Raw genomic sequence first — 18,366 nt, 5'->3', positions numbered from 1 at the left:
CACGAATCGACTCTGGGCAGACCATCGGATCAAAACGGAATTAAATCAATTAAGCACACAAAAGGGAACCTTATAGTGACAGAGGAACTCAAATGTCCGCCCACTTGTATGTTATTATCCCACCCCCCCACCACCGTCCAAGCATTTTGCATTTGCAATTTTATTATTTCCCAGACTGTAAGCAAAATCCAGAAATTGTTTGGGTCCAATCTCTAGCTGCATCCACTAGCTTTTCAGAATGGCAAAGTTCTTTACAAACATATGTACATACTGAAAGCCAGTACCATCTTAAAAAGAAGTTCCGCCATGGAAAAAAAACCATATCAATAGCCTGTCGACATAGCCATGTCTGTCTGTTTGTCCGACCGTCTTGATGAGCGCCTGGATCTCAGAGGTACGAAAAAACCTAAAACCAGATCCTCCCAATTAGAATAAGATTGGATTATTTGGATCAGATTTCCCTCCCTACGTACATTTTCTGGCACAATCAATGGTGCTGAGCGTTAAACTCTCATCTGGCTGCCACAACCGAACCGAGCAAACGTCAGTGGTTAAAATGCTAGTAATGATAATTACATAACAGCATATCCAGCAGCCTGCTTAGGATTTTCGGACTCAACAACCGATAAAGATAACTGAAATAAGATTGCCAAGTACCCAAAAGAGAGGAAATTTAATAATTGTCTGCGAAAGACAGATCTTAAATAAAGTTGCAACACGGCTCAAAAAAAAATGTAGAATGTACAAATGGTCTTCAAAAACAGGTTTGAATCTAGATCTGGGCCGATGAACAGACGATTAAATTGTTATGGCTGTGCTTTGATTTTCAGTAGTAGCATAAGTACATATGTGCATAAGTACATATGATCGAATTTGAGCATATGGCACCGTGGACGGACAAAGAAAATATCACCGTTGAAGTTGTCGGCCATTTTAGTTGAGAGTGTCAATTATGAGCCGTCGCTTGTCTCCGTTCCAATTGTCCTCTCATTAAAAAAGAACATAACTGAGAACTAAAGCAAAGCACTACTTGAACTCAAAACGAGGAGGGACGTGTGAAACGCTTCTTACGCGTCACAACTTTTAAACACGGTTCTCAGTAGTACGTCTATACCTTAGTGATTTTTCTCAAATGTTACATTGTACGTTTTAAATTTTTTCTTCATACATACGTCATCTACGCCAACACGATTTTTTAGCTCTCCCCCCTCCCTTAGAGCCGCGAGTTGCACGAAGCAGAGTGTGGAATGAGAGAATGTACAAAAAAAAACAGTTGCTGGACGGGGTGGGGGTAACCAATGCCAATATAATCCCAATTCTTTGATCTGCTATATATGGTCATTCCCTACGGAATTGCGTTTTTAGATGTATCTTATCTTCAAAATTGTAGATACAGAAGATGTTTGCCTTTTGTTTGGGTGGACGGGGCCAATTTTTGAAATACACTTGTATCAGAGTGAGCTTACAGCAGCTCTAGCTTTTATTTATGTCATATGTATACTAGTATGACAAACTAGTATGACACTGAAGACCCCATAAGCCAAATATAAATCTTCGCTAGCTCTCTTAACTTCGCTCGCAATTGACATGAGATAGGGGAAAACATAGAGAGTAATAGAGCAACCACGACCGCTAGGTACATACAGTTGTGTTCAATGAAATAGTAGTGCCGCGCCACACAATTTTCACAACTATTTTTGAGACCCTTCCAGTCTTTCGAATTGAACAAGTGATACCTTTTTGGAAAGCCTGAAATGTACACATTAGAACCCAGAAAGAATACCCAGACTTTAGAAAAATACCCATGAAAACTGCTGTTCAAAAAAAATAAAAAAACGTGGAATTTTTTTTCATGTTCTAAAATCGGAATAAAAAAATTTGAAAGTGGAATTAATGCATATGTTTCATGTTCTATATGTTTCTTGAGGTTTAATATGTACAGACTGAGCTAGACATGAAAAAGTGTCGACCTTTTCGGATAAAATTCCATTCCTAGCGAGCTTTCTTGCGTGTTTCAGATCATTATCTTGTTGATAGATTTTTTTGCGAGGCATTTTTCAATAGTAATATTACTGTATTGTATTAAAAAGTTTGATTGCACACACCACTTTATGAAATACGTCAATACGAGGCTAGGAAGTAAGAGTTAAATGGGCTGTAGCTCTTAAGGGTCAACCCAACATGCGCAATGTTGTTTTTTTCTAGAATTTGGGCAGTTATCAGATATCTGTGAACGCCAAACATATTCTTTTGAGTCTTCCTTACCATATAAAACAACTTTACACTCATCTGTCAAAAGTATTTTTCGGACTGTGACACGGCCCAGTCCACATGCCTCATGTCCTCATTTTTCAAAACATGAGTCGTGTACCTATGTTCTTTTATTCTCAAACGCATAGCTTCCGGGGACCTCTTGCAACTAAATAATGTGTAATCAGTCGTGTATTAACTATCAAAACACTTTCAGAGCGATATAAAATTGTTTTCATAACTTTTGAGGATATTGAAGACCTTGGTCTTGCCTTCAACCATCTTCGACCATCTACTAAAAGACAATTTTTTCGCATAAAAAATCATTTTACAGGGTGCTTCTTCTAGTTTAAACTATTTAAAATAACAGTAAAAGCACATTCAAATTAGTTTTGAATTCCATTATACCTCCTGATTTTAGTTTTTATACCCGGTACTCAAAGAGTAAATAGGGTATATTGTATTTGTGCGAGTAACGGTTGTATGTAACGCACAGAAGGAAACGTTTCCGACCCCATAAAGTATATATATTCTTGATCAGCATCAATAGCCGAGTCGATTGAGCCATGTCTGTCTGTCCGTCTGTCCGTCCTGATGAGCGCCTAGTACTCAGAGACCATAAGAGCTAGAGCCACCCAATTTTGCATCCAGACTTCTGTATGCTCACACTGTTACAAGTGTATTTAAAAAATGAGCCTCGCCCCCGTCCACCCCCGCAAAAGGGCGAAAACCTCCCAAATCTACAATTTTGAAGATAGCAGAAAACTAAAAACGCCATTCCGTAGGGAATGACCATATCTATCAGATCACCAATACGATTGGATCATTATTATAGCCACAATGAAGAAATTAATTTGCAGAGGCCAAACACACCCCGTCCCCGCAGCTTATATTTGTTTTTTTTTCATTCTCTCATTCACACTCTGCTTCGCGCTGTTTATGGCCTCTGCCCCTGACACGTCTCTGCCTCTGCCGTGACTCTGCCCTGACTCTGCAGTGTGTGTCTCTAGGGGAGGGTGGCGAGCTAAAGGAGCGTGTTGGCGTGAGCAGTGTTGTTGATGTAGATGACAGATGAAGAAAAAATGTAAAATTTGACAAATAACCGCTAAAGTGCAGATGTAGTACTGAGTGCCGGGTATAAAAGTTGTGACGCGTAAGAAGCGTCTCACACGTTCCTTCTCGTTAGTCTAATTCTTAAGTCTCCCATATTGGGCCGTTCAATGATTACTTCTACGCTCCAAAAACAAAAGTACCGTTACATTCAAACATTTCTTTCATCAAAATATTGAACATATAAATTAAGCTTACTGATGTTAACATTTTTGAATTGATTTAATTTGTTTTTTAATACTTGCACCCAGCACTACTATTTTATTGAACAGCAGTTTTCATGGGTATTTTTTTAAAGTCATGTAAAACAAGAAGATGGAATGCAAATGTTCCAGTATTTTAGGCTTTCCAAAAAGGTATCAATTGTTTAATTCGAAAGACTGGAAGGGTCTCAAAAATAGTTGTGAAAATTGTGTGGCGCGGCACTACTATTTCATTGAACACAACTGTATGTATGTATGTACATATATTAAAATGTTAACTGTTTTACTCAGCATACACTCTGTTTTTACTCTTCCCACCTGATGACCTATATTATTAGAATTTTAAAATTGTTAATCTGTTTTACTTCCGCTACATCTGTCTCCCTCCCTCATTTCTCACCCCAACACCTGCCGTTAATTCTCGATGCCTCCACACACACTGCACAGTCACAGGGTGAGTGAGATAGAATTAAACGTATCTGTAATATTTTGGATTCCACAGATTTTTGTCCTTTATGTAAATAGTTCTCTTAAATTTTGAATATTAATTAAAAAATCATCGCGAATTGAGTTTAGATTTAACACATATGTATGTATGTATATGTACATTCTGCTTGGCATGTATCTCTATGTATTGATTTGATTTTAGTTTAATGGAAAGTCCAAAAAAAACTTTACTAATATATAACGAAGTTCTTTAAAAGTGCCAAAAGCCTAGTATGGAATAAGCAATGAAAATGGATTATAAAATAGGAAAATGGTTCGGAAATTAACTAAAAAAACTGCATGGCTATATATGGGTTGTTGCTTTTTAGATTGTATACATACATATAAGGCATAGATACATACATAGGTACTTACATAGTTACGGTTGGGTTGCCTTTAATTTATTATTGCATTTACTTGATTTTTACAGATACTTATTTTATGAATCGGTCTATACGTAGGAGTAGGTGTGGATGCGCACTATTCGAGTGCTCTTAACTCTTAAAGCAAAATTTGCCATTGCAAAAATTGTATTTAAACTAAATTGACTAGCATATATGTAGATTCTCCTTATTGCGTTATTGCATCATTGCCCTTCACCTTCCCTTTCTTTCAATTAGCATACAAATACAAAAAGTGCTTGTTACAGATGCAGTCGCAGTTGAGTATTATTTAAACTTCAACGATGTACTCGATTTACTAAGTTTTTTGCAGTGAGCTTTTGGTTTTCTATTCTCGAAAAAAATAGTTTTTTTTAGAAATGCCCAACGTATTATATTTAACTCCATTTGCAAGCTTTTAATGTACAATGTATGCACGTGTGCATCTAATTGGAATTATTCGTTCGAACAAGCGATGGACTATGGCCATAAATATCTGTAAGTATTTTGACTATTTACACCTCATTATTTGCTCAGTAACTCATTTGAATATGCATTTTTCATACATTTCATACATGTTGCGATCAATTATGATTGATAATTGCAAATAATTATTCGCACCTTTCTAAGAGTTGTTTATATAATGTAGTTGGATGTTAATTTTATAAATTTGACTAGATACAGTTACATACTTCGACTTTTTGCATCGGTAATAATTAAGTTTTGGGAATGCTTGCCCCACTACCTTCAAAATATGTACATGCATATGTACATGCACTCATGCAGACACTCGAACATAACACAATACAATAAATGTGTGTATGTGTATGTATGTATGTATGTATGTTACAAAAATACTATTGTAGATAAATATCTTTTGAATGGAAAAATCATTTGAGTTGTGCTTAATGCTAAGTGATACTTGATTTTTATCTTTATCATTTAGCCTAATCTTTTTTACACCTTTAGGGTTGAATTTTTTACAATGGAAATAACTTTTTGAATGTGAGTTTGCAAGTTTTAGCAGACTATCATGACTTTAAGGTCATCCAGGTAATCAGAAATGCCTAAATCATCCATACAGATGTTGGTTTGATGCTGTTGCAGCCCATTACATGGGCTTGGGGCCCAATTTTCATCCGTTTCTGGCTGTGGCTTAATCTCAGCCAAATGATCTACATATTCATCACCATTTCCATCACCATCACGATCAGCGTCAGTTAACAGAGTATCTCCAACGTCACCCTTCCGTGGAATTTTATTATTATGGAACCTCACTGTCCTTCGGGATGTAGATGTAGATGCAGATGTAGATGTAGATGTAGATGCATTAGAGTAGATCTCTAAATCGGAAGGCGTGTGCGTGTGTGTACTTGTGTGGAGAGTCCGGGGGCGGGTACTAGTACGAGCTTCAGATAGCTTGGCCTCCATCTCATTCGGCTTGTTCTTGTTGTCTGATTGTTGCCCGCATCGGCTATGCTGTCACAACATATCGCCCTGCCCGTCACTATTATCCCCATGTTCGTCAACTAAATCAAAGTCGTGACTTTCCAGCTCCAACTCCATATCAGCCTCGTCATCAAAAGCCCCAATGGGCGACATCGCTGTCGTATGGATGTTGGCGTAGTTTGCATGTGACAAATTATTGCTTGCCTGTTGTTGCTGTCGGCTCTGCATGGAATGCATTGCATTCTTTGTATCGTCATCCCGCCACTTGTCCATCGAACGTCGACGAGCGTTCATAAAGAAATTACCCACGGTGGTGGGTTCTAGTCCCAGCTGTCGAGCAATTGTTACTTGCATCTCCTTCGAAGGCCTCTTGGTTTCCTAAATGTTTTGTTCATTTAATATTTTATTTATAATCAGCAATATTGGAAGCTCACTTTAAAAATAGCTTGAAGCGTGCGTCGCTGGAGGTCCGTAAAAACCAGCCGGGGCTTCTTTGGCTGCGGCATTTGCTCGATCTGCGGTTCCTCCTTGCGACGACAGTTGACAATACTGGCCACGGCACCACCCGAAGAAGGGGCAGTCGAAGATCCACTGAGCAAAGCTGCAAAATTCGGAATGACAGAAAAGATAGAGGTTTATGTGTAAAGGACTTATCCATTTGGGAAGATAATAATAAGTCCACTCACCGCTTCCTGCCATTGTTGGCATAGTTGGTGACGAGTCTGTAGCCGTTATGGTCGCAGCTGCCGCCGCTGGCAATCCCGATGTACCACTCACCCCTGTTTGAACTGAAATCGGTGTACGTTGTGGTATTTGGGCGGCAGCCATACGCAAAGCAGACATACGCTGAAACTCTGGCTCCTGCAGCCATTTGAACATCCTACGGAACGTTTCTCGTCCGGACTTAAGCTTTGACCATGGCTTTGGGTTGCGCAGCAGATCAGATAGTGTGCCCTGGGAGCGGCAAAGGACGCGCTGTGCGAAAATTGCCTGTGGAATACTGTATCTCTTAAGTTCGGCCGAGATGCGCTGAGCCAGCTCTTTTGTATTGATCTCTTCCATATCACTTGCACTGCTGGTTCTGCTTCCCCCTCCGCTAGTGCCAGGATTGGATTTTGGGGAATGCGATTTTGACAGCTGCTGCTGCACGTTTTGGTAACCATTTTGATGAGACTGCGTCTGTTGATGGCTTGTGTTGGCTTGTGAATGAGGGTTGCTATGTGGACTGCACTGATCGCCACTAATATCTTGGCTTTTCTGAAGGAAATGTTGATGTCTTTGACTTGGGTCGTCGCTCATTCCCATGCCTGCAGCACCCTCATCACCCTCAGCACCCGTTACAGGTGGAGGGGTAGGAGTTAGAGAGGCACCAACAGGCATTTCGGCTGATAGACTTTGTATCGAACCATTTATGTTGGGCATGGTGACGACCGATGTGGGCGAGTGTAGTGACATGGAAACAACTGAACCGGCGGAAGCTGAGTGGGGACTAAGTGTTGGACTATGTTGAAGTCCGGCCGTGGAACTTGTCGATGAAGACGTTGCCATTATCAGCTCATGGTCATGGTGATGCCCGCTATAGGATGACTCATAATCACTCACAACCACGCTGTCCCCTAAAACACCGGAAGGTGAGAGACATATCACCTGTTTCTGCAGTGTTACGGGTATCAGCTGGAGTCCATGATTATGTCCGTGTCCGTGTGCTTGCCCGTGATCGTGTCCGTGTCCATGATTATGTCCATGGGTAGTCACCACGTCTCTCTTTTGGACGTTGGCCCTGACTCCTATCTGCAACTGAGGGGAGTTCGAATGAGGGGAAAGAGTCACACATCCACCTGTTACTGGGGAAGGCACTGACACTGAGGAACTGTGCGTGTGCAGGTCGCACGAAACTACCATTCCGGTGAGCCCGTGGGATGGTGAGCCGGAGTAATTGTGGGGGGGCGGAGAAATCATCGAGGGCAACTTGTCGTAGGAGGAATACGGCGACTGTACTCCAGATAATCCACTCAGACCAAGGTGACCACTACCCATGGACATGGGGAGGCTTGAGAATGAGCTGCAATCGTTGTTGCTACAACCAGAAGAGCTGATATTACCACTACTGACAGTAGCTGTCTCAGCAGCGCCGCCGGTTGAGTTGGTTGTGCCTTCTGCTCCATTGCCACCTACCCCTCCCGCCCCTCCTCCGGAGATGTGGCCAGAGTAGGCGAACTTTTCTGACATCGTAGATATAGGCGGAAGTGGTTGGATGGGGGTCAGCGTGGCATAAGAGGTTGGACTAAAACCAGGAGGTGATATGCGATCATTGACCGATGTTAACGTTTGATATGAGCTGTGCTCCAATACAGGGCTGAGTAATTGGTCGCGTCCACCAGAGTCTCGATCGTCGTCGTCGTCTTCTTCCGCATCCCCATCCACATCCTTGTCGTCCTCGTGCGACTGTACAATGACGGATAAAACCTCTCTGTGAACGCTTCCATTGTGTCCTAGTCCTATCTGGGCTGATCGATGGTGCAGACTATGATGAACTTGGCCATGAGTTTGATGGTGCGTTAGATGACCATACTGATGCTGCTGTTCTAAAAGCTGTTGATGTTGATGATGTTGATTCAGTGTGACCTCTTCCTCCTCGCAGGCTAAGCCGTCTGACGAAAGCTCATCCATAAGTCCAACGTCGACGCTTGAAACGTCTACATCCATATTATGACGTTTACTGGCTTGAGGCGGATTCCTAACCTGGCTGAAATCGTGATCTCGACGGACTATAAGAAGCTTATGCTCCTGCTTGACAGATAAACCTTGGGATAGCACCGTATTCACTGTCAGTCCATCCAAGCTAATATCCGAGCCAACAAATTCCACTGGGCTACTGGCGATCATCCGCTCCTGACGCTGCTGGGCCTGGTGCTGGGCCTGGTGCTGGCCCTGGTCCTGATGCTGGTGGTGGAGCAACGACAATGGAAGTGGCAAGTTCCTGCCCTGAATCTGCAGCTGTTGAGGCATAATCTGATACGCTGTCTGCCCACTGCTGTGCCCGATTTCATCAATGACCATCACAACAGAACTGGGCTCCTCCTCGCCAGCCCTGTCCGCCGAGGATATCATTGATTGCATGGTCATTGCAAGGGCCTCACCGCTAACACCATGTAAACTGTGTGACTCGGACTCGGAGTCGGCCTCTTGTTGCTGGTTCTGGTGTCCAACGGTAATGAACTCATTGGCCTCGTCCACCAGTTCCTGGCTAAATGTCTGGGAATCAATGATTTCATTAATTGATTCCATTCCTTACAAAACTTCACGGGCCACAGTTGTCAATAACAAAGGGTTGGAGATTCCTCTTCAGCTATCATCAAAATGTAACTGAAATAAGCGAATAAACTGTATCAAATTGATGATCACTGCTTAAATAGTGTATCTAATGGAAACAGACTTGGGAACAGATTCAGCTTTTGGTATGCATATGTACATATATAGTACACATATACATATGTATGTATTATGTAACTATAATCGAGCTCATCATCCACTAATTGGTTTTCCTTTCCTTAAGTTGACTGACTTAAATATGACTAATAAAGAAATGCGTTGCACATATTACTTAAATTTTCTCTCCTCCAGAGTACATACATATGTATGTATTTACATTTATTTATATGTACATATGTATATATTTTTGCACATATGACATATATTCCTATGTATTATGAGTGCATTTACATATATATCTATATATATCAATATATATATATACATATACATATATATATATATATATATATACATATGTATGTATATGTATATGTACATATGTATGCAAGCTTGATTTTAATATGAATGAAAATACAGCATGGCTTTTTAGTTAAGTCTGAATGTGGTTGTGTGTGTGTGCGCGTGTGTGGTGTGTGTATGGTATGTTGGGGGTCTGGGTCTGCATTTATTTCTTATACATATGTACATATATATTTTTGTTAGCCATGAGTTCCGTTCCGTTCCTTTATTGTTTTTGTCGCTTTTGACGTTGCCATCCGTCGACAAGGCTTAAGGGTTGCTTCGACCCAGCTACTCGCTGTACATATGTATGCATGCACATGTTTACGCACACACATACATAAATATGTACATTTACTCATAAGCAGTCGTAAAGGGGGTTGGGGTTGCTGCACTTTAGAACTATGTATATTTTATTTGCACCTTATGATGTATTTTATCTGTTCAAACAGTCTTTGGTCCTCCCATGATTTTATATGGCTTAAAACATGTACCTTAATTGGCTGCTGACTCGAGAACTACATCATCACGAGACCCGACAGCTTCGCCCCACTTAGTGCAACTCGATACATTTTTAAAACGTACAGGTACACAAATATTTCCGGAAAGGGTAGTTCTCTGGACTTTTAAAACAACAGAAGAACTGCAATTTAATTCCGATCGCTTTTTTCAATTTTGATAAACTGGGCCGAATCGATGGATAATTATAACTAGAGCATTTTTTCTAGCGAAACCTTCAGTTGGAAAATTCTCTACGCATGTAGGTGTACCCGTGTATGCATGAGTGTACATACACACACATGTGGGTGTTATTTTTTAAAACTTTGTTATGTGACGACCGCCGCGTTCCATGAAGTTTCGGCTACTGAGCAGCCACAACACGCCACCCCTCGCGATAAGGGTTGCGTTGCCGTTGCCGTTGCCGTTGCCCGAAGGCGGGCACAACATACACACGAATATTGAGCATGCGCATTGCCGTTACCGTCACATCCACTCCACATCCTGTTCATACAGAGAATCTTTTGTACTACATACTATCAATAATCACAGCTGGCACTGTATACTTCTGGGAGCGCAGCAGGCAAGTCTAATCACATAAGAAAGATCGCTGCTGTGGAACTTGAAAATAATCTGAAGTGAATTTGATTCAACATCAGCAAACAAATAACGCTCAGTAACTTTTTTTATTAAATTTTTGAATTTCAAGAATAAATATGACTTAAAAATTTAAAACTTTAACAATGCACCTGACTGATTTGTTTATTTGAAGGTTTGGGTAAGGTACTCTAAGTAGTTGTTAATTTGGTACAGAAATAAGCTTAAGCTGTATGATCAAATTCCTATCAGTTCCTATTTAACGTGCTTATGATAAGCATAGATTGGAAAGTGCATTTTCTGTTAACTTTTGTATGCATTTGGAATGCAGCTTTCAATGCGAACATATGTACATACATACATATGTATGCATGTGTGTAATTTTATATATATTTTTTCTTTCATTCTCTATACTTTTTTTGGCTATCTACGTCTGCAAACAATCAAATTACATACGATGCTATTAATTAGTGTCCCCTCTCTCCAGTGCTAAATTGTATTTAAAATACTCGCGCCGCTACGCAACCGATTCGAAGAGCTCGGATGTTTTACATGCTCTTAAATATGTAGGGGTGAATTATACAGACGATGTGGCATTTCTTTCGCTATCGATGGTCAAACTGGATGCGCGCAAGGAAGCCAACGAGAGATTGCTGTGGTACAAAGCCTTCGGGGAAAGCAGCGTCGTATTCTGAATACCAATGCCTGGTATAGTTTGATTGATATTGCAAAATATAGAAGATCCATTGACTGAACGCGATTGCGCTGACAGAGGTTCGGACTTCATCGTCAAGAGCCCATCAACAGAAAGCGCATTAGCATTCAATGTGACCGTAATAGCACTCCCTCCATCAGTGCTTTCAGTCTCGCCCACCCCAGGTACTAGGCCGCCACCGCAAAGGTGCAGACGAGAGCTCAACAACTTGTTGCAGGCGGGACATGATCGTGTTGGTCCATTTTTGTCCCGCCGACGCAATATTTCGTGAGCGCATCTGAAACGAGTGAAAATATAATTTCCAAATACAATTAAAAAACGAGTAGGAAGGAACGCTTTGCGCGCGTTACATCTTTTATACCCGGTACTCAGTCAGTATATCTGTACCTTACTGTTTTTATACCCGGTACTCGAAGAGTAAATAGGGTATATTGTATTTGTGCGAGTAACGGTTGTATGTAACGCACAGAAGGAAACGTTTCCGACCCCATAAATTATATATATTCTTGATCAGCATCAATAGCCCAGTCTATGTCTGTCCATCCGTCTGTCCGTCTTCTTTGTCGGCTAGTTCTCAGAGACTATAAGAGCTGGAGCCACCAAATTTTGGCTCCAGACTGCTGTATGCTCACACTAAAACCAGTGTATTTCAAAAATTAGCCCCGCCCCCTTCCGTCCCCGCAAAAGGGCGAAAACCTCACAAACCTACAATTTTGAAGATAAAAGAAATCTAACGAGAAGGGACGTGTGAGACACTTCTTACGCGTCACAACTTTTATACCCGGCACTCAGTACTACATCTGCACCTTAGCGGTTATTATACATTTTTTCTTCATCTGTCATCTACATCAACAACACTACTCACGCCAACACGCTCCTTTTGCTCGCCACCCTCCCCTAGAGCAACACACTGCAGAGTCAGGGCAGAAACGTGGCAGAGACGCGGCAGAGTGGCGGCAGTAGCAGAGACGTGCCAGAGACAGAGGCCACAAACTGCGCGAAGCAGAGTGTGAATGAGAGAATGTGAAAAAAAGAAATATAAGCTGCGGGACTTGGTGGGTTAAGCCACTGGAAATTAATTTCGTTATTCTGGCTGTAATAATGATCCTATGGGATCCCAATTTGGTGATATGATAGACATGGTCCTTTCCTACGGAATGGCGTTTTTAGTTTTCTTTTATTTTCAAAATTGTAGCTTTAGGAGGTTTTGGCCCTTTTGCGGGGGCGGAAGGGGGCGGAAGGGGCGGGGCTAATTTTTGAAATACACTGGTTTTAGTGTGAGCATACAGCAGTCTGGAGCCAAAATTTGGTGGCTCTAGCTCTTATAGTCTCTAAGAACTAGCCGACAAACAAGACGGACAGACGGACAGACAGACATGGCTCAATCGACTCGGCTATTGATGCTGATTAATAATATATATACTTTATGGGGTCGGAAACGTTTCCTTCTGTGCGTTACATACAACCGTTACTCGCACAAATACAATATACCCTATTTACTCTTGGAGTACCGGGTATAAAAACGCCCTTCTGTAGAGGATGACCATACTATCTATCAGATCAACAAATTGGGATCCGATTGTATCATTATTATAGTCACAATGAGGAAATACATTTTCAGTGGCTTAACCCACCCTGTCCAGCAGCTTTTGTTGTTTTTTTTCACATTCTCTCATTCACACTCTGCTTCTGCAGTGTGCGGTCTCTGCCTCTGCCGCGTCTCTGCCCTGACTCTGCAGAGTCTGGCTCTAGGGGAGGGTGGCGAGCTAAAGGAGCGTGTTGGCGTGAGTAGTGTTGTTGATGTAGATGTCAGATGAAGAAGATATGTAAAATTTGACAAAAAACCGCTAAGGTACAGATGTACTTCTGAGTACCGGGTATAAAAGTTGTGACGCGTAAGAAGCGTCTCACACGTCCCTTCTCGTTTTTTGTCGAATTTTACATTTGACTTTTTTTTCATCTGTCATCTACATCTACATCACTTCTTACGCCATTTTACAATTTTCATTCTTGCTTTTCTCTTAACTTTAAAATTGTAGGTGTGGGAGACTTTCGCCCTTTGTTGGGTCAGAAATGGGGCGGGCCGAAATTTTGAAATACATTTGAAACATACAGAACATACAGAAGTCTGGATGCAAAACTTGGTTGCCCTGTCTCTTATGGTCTCTAAGTACTAGGCGCTCATAAGGACGGACGGAAAGACAGACATGACTAAATCGACTTGGCTATTGATGCTGATCAAGAATATATATTTTTTGTGGGGTCGGAAACGCTTCTTTCTGTGTGTTACAAACATCCCCAAAAATACAATATACCCTGTTTACTCCTTGAGTACCGGGTATAACAATTGTTGTTGGGGATCAATCCTTTACTTATGTAAATATGCATTTACCTAGCATGGAGAATGTGTGCACAGGGTAAGGCTTCGAGGTGGCCCGGCTGTAGGCCGAATAGTTCCCCACAAGCACCACAGTTTAGGCCTAGTGCAGCATCTGTCTGATTTGCCAGACGGAAATGAGTATTATACTGATCCTCGTCGCCTAACGCACGGTATATTAAAGCCAGTCGACAACGAATCTTTCGCACCAGAAGCTACAATAGAGATGTAACATATGTACATATTGAAATGTGTATGTTATTTAAACTTTCTTGATCTACTTAATAATCACCTTGGCACCAATCGAGCTGGCAACCTCCAGTAGACGTGTGTTAAATTCCAGAGGCCTGCAGTTGCAAATCTTGTTCTGAAGACGTAGAGTTTCCAGGCACCGGGCAGCCCCGTCCATAGCCTCCATTTGAGCCATGCGATCCCCTAGACTTGCAGATGTGCCCATTGCCTGCTCATATTGTCGGAATGCACGCTGATGTACGATTTTCCACCGATCAATCAAAAAAAAGAAGGAATAAGTTAATAATACGGAATAAATAGATTTTACTTGATATATTTTGATTATAAAATAAAAAAAATAAAATATCAAGATTTATTTTAACATTTATCGTTGAATACCATAAAAGCTATCGATCTTTTCGATTGTTCCGATGGTAAACTTGCAAATGCTTTTTCTACTCGTAAATTTAATTCGAAATAAAGAATTATGGATAAATATGTATGTATGTACATACATATATGCCAAGTTAAAACATCGGGAATCCTTGTCTCACATACATAGTATGTATTTATATACATATGTATGTATGAACAGACATATCTACATGCATATGTATGTACGTATGTGAGGCTATCTGAGGCCATTCAAAATGAAAAAGTAAAAAATGGTTCTTAAGAAAGACGGAGGTGGCACTTCCGTCTCATTTTAAGCCATTTAAGCCATGCACGTTTTTTTTACAAACATCAATATCCATTTTTTTTCGGTATATGTCCCCCATAACGCGGATACTCCTAGTGTATGTGGCCTGATCTCCAGATATAAGCGAAAGTTTAGTTGCCTCCTAAAACAATGAAATGTATCAAAAGATGTCGACTAAGCAATGAAATTTATCAAAAGATGTCGACTAAATTAATTATCGAAATTAAATTAATATACCGTCAATTACCTTACAGTAGTCCTGCGCATCCCCCAGCTCGCCCTGCTTTCGTAAGGAGGCTGCCATTCGTAGCAATGCAGCTCTATGATGACATGAATTAAGATCCCCGAGTTGTAGGGAGCGAGACAAATCGTAAGCTTTGGATGCGTAGGTGGCACTTTTGTCGTTATCCTGCAGTCGGCCGAAAAGTTCGGAGAGTGCCACGTATACTTGCAACTCCAGCGAAGGATCGCCAATGGCTGTAGCTATCTTGTGTGCCCCTTGTAGTCCCTCCAATGCTCTAGAAAACCCGCCCATTTCGAGATACACTCGTGCCACTGTCAAATGGACGAGTCCACTGCGGCATTTTGTTCCGCACTCGTTGTATAGTGAGTGACGGGCGTAGCTTAAAGCCCGCTCCAGACCACCTAGACTGGCATGTGCTCGACTGAGGTTCAGATACGTCTCTGCCCGCATGTTGGGTGAATCGAGTTCCTCTGATATGCTACAAAATATAAGGACAAATTAGCATGATGAGATTGTGAAAGACTTTTGTACGACATATGTATGTATGTATGTACATATGTATGTATGTATGTATGGTCTGGCCAAAGCAATAAAAGCAATACATATGTAGTTAGCTATACCGCAGTTCAGTGATTCTGATTCTTTCTAGGTGAGCTTCATTTTGAATGCTAGAGCATGACGCAGTAACTTTCTTGTTCGCTTCATTTTAATTTCATCACTATTGTGTTAACTGTATGCGGTTGTACGCTTCGATCGGAATGTTAAATATCGGTAAACTAAACTTCGTGATGAAAAGCAAAATTTTGTCCTGAATATGTGCTTAATCTAGCTCTATCTTTTCCTACACGTCATAGTGAAAAGTCAACGTTTGTTTTAATTTTCTTAGATGCAATTCGAGCGATCATTCTTTACTACGACTTGGGGATCTTTCTTCTGCACTTGGGCTTCAATTGCGAAACACAGTTGAAAAGTTTATGTACATACATAGATAAAGCGCCAAAGCAACACGCAATATCATTTTATAACACATTCGGGAAAGGTAAACATTATACTCACCCAAGCTGTTGATGTCCGAACTCAATAGCCTCTCGAAACTTGCCCCAATCCATATGTGCCTGATACAAATACCCCAGTAGCTGGAAGCAGTCCTCGCGTCGACACGTGCCCTTTAGTGCACTTCGCCAGGTGCGGACTGCTGCTGTTTGATTATTTTGCTCATAAAGCCGAAGACCTCGTTCAATCTGTGAATAAATCCCTTCTGTGAATTTTGCCATGTACATATATTATGGCATTATATTTTTCCTATGGTTTTCCTACATATATTGTTTGAACGTAAATTTACGTATCACGTAAACGTATGTACGTTTCGCAAATATTCACCTTTCGTTTTGCAATATACTGTCTAAGACTTCGGTGGCAGGCCAAAAAACAGCTGATTACAGAACCAGAAGGTAATAGTCCGTGGCCAGTCCAGAGAGAACGCGAACCTGCATCTGGACTTGAGCCATATCCCGCAACTCTCGAATAACTCTCATCTAATTGACACAAATCTGCAATCAAATATCATTTCCAGGTATGTATGTATGTATGTATATACACATACATGTACATATATGTATGCATATGTATTTGGATATATTTTTTTAAGGACAAACCATTTGAGTTTTCCAACAAGTATCGCGATCCATCGGGTGATGCTAATAAGTGAGTTGCGGATAGATTTTGGCTCGGAGGAATGCTAAAATGAAAAGGAATTAGCCACTATACTCTATCTTGAGTTTTTAAGTACTATTTTCTGAATTCGTATACCTAAGCATATCCTTAGACGCAATGCTCTCCCATGACATGGCAAGCTTTTTAATTATTTCGTTATTGCTAAAGCCCTGTAAAGAATATCCCAATGGTGTTAAATCTTTGGCAAGATGTACATATGTATCTAGATATCTACATATGTAAGAACATACATATGCATGTATGTATCATTATGTATTCAAAAAATTTAATTATTTTATAAATTTATAAATCTTTTGAAATTGTTTATACGCATGTATGTATGTATGTAAGTACGTCACACTTGACCTATTAAAGCATTGCACAGTTTCAATCTGAGTGACCTTGCACGAGCTTCCCGTTAACTACTTTTAGCACGCAAATTACATTACACAAATTTACATGTACATATGTATACACACATATGTATGTAGGGAAGGGTCCTGCCCTGCACGTCTCTTATAGTAACACGTTGCACTTATGTAAATCACATGAAAATTGGATTTCATTTATAAATATTTATTACTTGTTTTTAGCACGTTTTCAGAACTTGTATATGTATATATGTACATTTAACATGTTTGCACTTGCTTTGATTCAATTTTGAGCATATCATCGTGGACGGCTGGAAAAGTCGAGACTGACAAAAGCAGAAAGTGGGTGGTGGTTGTTTTCCTCTCTTTGCCACAGGCTCCTTGCTTTGAGGCTGCGCGGTCCATACATACATACATACATACATATGTACATATGTTTATATTGGCTTTCAGGTTGTGAATGGATCAAGAACGGAACTAGTTTCGCTCAGCTACACTCTCAGCAGCTGTTTCTTCGAAATACTACTTGGTCCAGTCGTAGCATCTAGCTACGACGTAGATTCTACGTTAATACCCTTTACTCTATTTATTATCTTGTTCCTATATTTGTTCTTACGCGTCACAACGTTTATACCCGGTACTCAGTAGTATATCTCTACCTTAGAGGTTTTTTTCAAATTTTACATTTTTTCTACATTTGTCATCTACAACACTTCTCACGCCAACCCGCTCTTTTAGCTCGACCCCTTCCGTAGAGCCGCAAACTGCACGAAGCAGAGTGAAGAGAAGCAGAGAATGAGAGAATGTGCAAAAAATAAAAAAGCTGCTGGACGGGGTGGGAGTAGCCACTGCAAATTTATTTCTTCATTCTGGCTATAATAATGTTCCAATCTAATCCCAATTCAATGATCTGATACATCTCTACGGAATGGCATTAGTTTTCTATTATCTTCAAAATTGTGGATATAGAAGATTTTCGTACTTTGTGTTTGCGGAAGGGGGCGGGACGAAATTTTTAAATACGCTTGTGATATCACAGCAGTCTGGAGGCAAAATTCGGCGGCTCTTGCTCTTAAGTCTCTGAGAACTAGCCGACAAATAAGACGGACGGACAGACAGACAGACATAGACTCGGCTATTCATGCTGATCAAGAATATATTATTATTATTATTATTATTATTATTATTATTTATTTACTTTTCTTTTACTTTACTTTTACTTTACTCTATTTACTTTTCGAGTACCGTGTATACAAAATGTGCCCTGT

The 18,366-nt window shown here is 40.6% G+C and overlaps 2 protein-coding genes across 4 annotated transcripts; both read right to left on the bottom strand.

The window, feature by feature from the left end:
• Positions 1–4,129: 4,129 nt before the first annotated feature.
• Positions 4,130–10,503, bottom strand: LOC117902941 (homeobox protein onecut). Its single transcript, XM_034814550.1, has 4 exons — positions 10,147–10,503; positions 6,565–9,244; positions 6,313–6,479; positions 4,130–6,256 (listed from the first exon to the last, which is right to left on the bottom strand). Exons 2-4 carry the CDS (start codon positions 9,164–9,166, stop codon positions 5,912–5,914), a joined length of 3,114 nt encoding a protein of 1,037 aa, XP_034670441.1. The 5' UTR covers positions 9,167–9,244; positions 10,147–10,503; the 3' UTR covers positions 4,130–5,911.
• Positions 10,504–10,876: 373 nt separating this feature from the next.
• Positions 10,877–17,485, bottom strand: LOC117902921 (43 kDa receptor-associated protein of the synapse homolog). 3 transcript variants are annotated; one of them, XM_034814501.1, is made up of 10 exons: positions 17,376–17,485; positions 16,824–16,897; positions 16,670–16,752; positions 16,395–16,564; positions 16,071–16,255; positions 15,018–15,492; positions 14,814–14,912; positions 14,132–14,323; positions 13,855–14,054; positions 11,325–11,739 (listed from the first exon to the last, which is right to left on the bottom strand). In XM_034814501.1, exons 2-10 carry the CDS (start codon positions 16,859–16,861, stop codon positions 11,325–11,327), a joined length of 1,857 nt encoding a protein of 618 aa, XP_034670392.1. In that variant the 5' UTR covers positions 16,862–16,897; positions 17,376–17,485. The 3 variants fall into 3 exon arrangements, with proteins under 3 accessions (XP_034670391.1, XP_034670392.1, XP_034670393.1); XM_034814502.1 differs by having other exon boundaries at positions 17,311–17,458; XM_034814500.1 differs by lacking the exon at positions 17,376–17,485 and having other exon boundaries at positions 10,877–11,739.
• Positions 17,486–18,366: the final 881 nt, after the last annotated feature.

Source organism: Drosophila subobscura, chromosome dot (assembly GCF_008121235.1).
Source record: "Drosophila subobscura isolate 14011-0131.10 chromosome dot, UCBerk_Dsub_1.0, whole genome shotgun sequence".
NCBI classification, from domain to species: domain Eukaryota; kingdom Metazoa; phylum Arthropoda; class Insecta; order Diptera; family Drosophilidae; genus Drosophila; species Drosophila subobscura.
The sequence above is the reverse complement of the archived record's forward strand: the minus strand, read 5'-3'. Positions and strand labels throughout refer to the sequence as shown.

What these genes read in the sequence shown, in the direction of transcription:
- LOC117902941 (XM_034814550.1), bottom strand. Translation starts at nt 9,166, where the DNA reads ATGGAATCAATTAATGAAATCATTGATTCCCAGACATTTAGCCAGGAA. An exon ending in GCCAACAATGGCAGGAAGCG is followed by an intron (nt 6,480 to 6,564) that starts GTGAGTGGACTT and finishes CGAATTTTGCAG; the next exon opens with CTTTGCTCAGTGGATCTTCG. An exon ending in CGCTTCAAGCTATTTTTAAA is followed by an intron (nt 6,257 to 6,312) that starts GTGAGCTTCCAA and finishes CAAAACATTTAG; the next exon opens with GAAACCAAGAGGCCTTCGAA.
- LOC117902921 (XM_034814501.1), bottom strand. Translation starts at nt 16,861, where the DNA reads ATGTCATGGGAGAGCATTGCGTCTAAGGATATGCTTAG. An exon ending in CTTGTTGGAAAACTCAAATG is followed by an intron (nt 16,565 to 16,669) that starts GTTTGTCCTTAA and finishes ATTTGATTGCAG; the next exon opens with ATTTGTGTCAATTAGATGAG. An exon ending in CCAGCTCGATTGGTGCCAAG is followed by an intron (nt 14,055 to 14,131) that starts GTGATTATTAAG and finishes TCTCTATTGTAG; the next exon opens with CTTCTGGTGCGAAAGATTCG.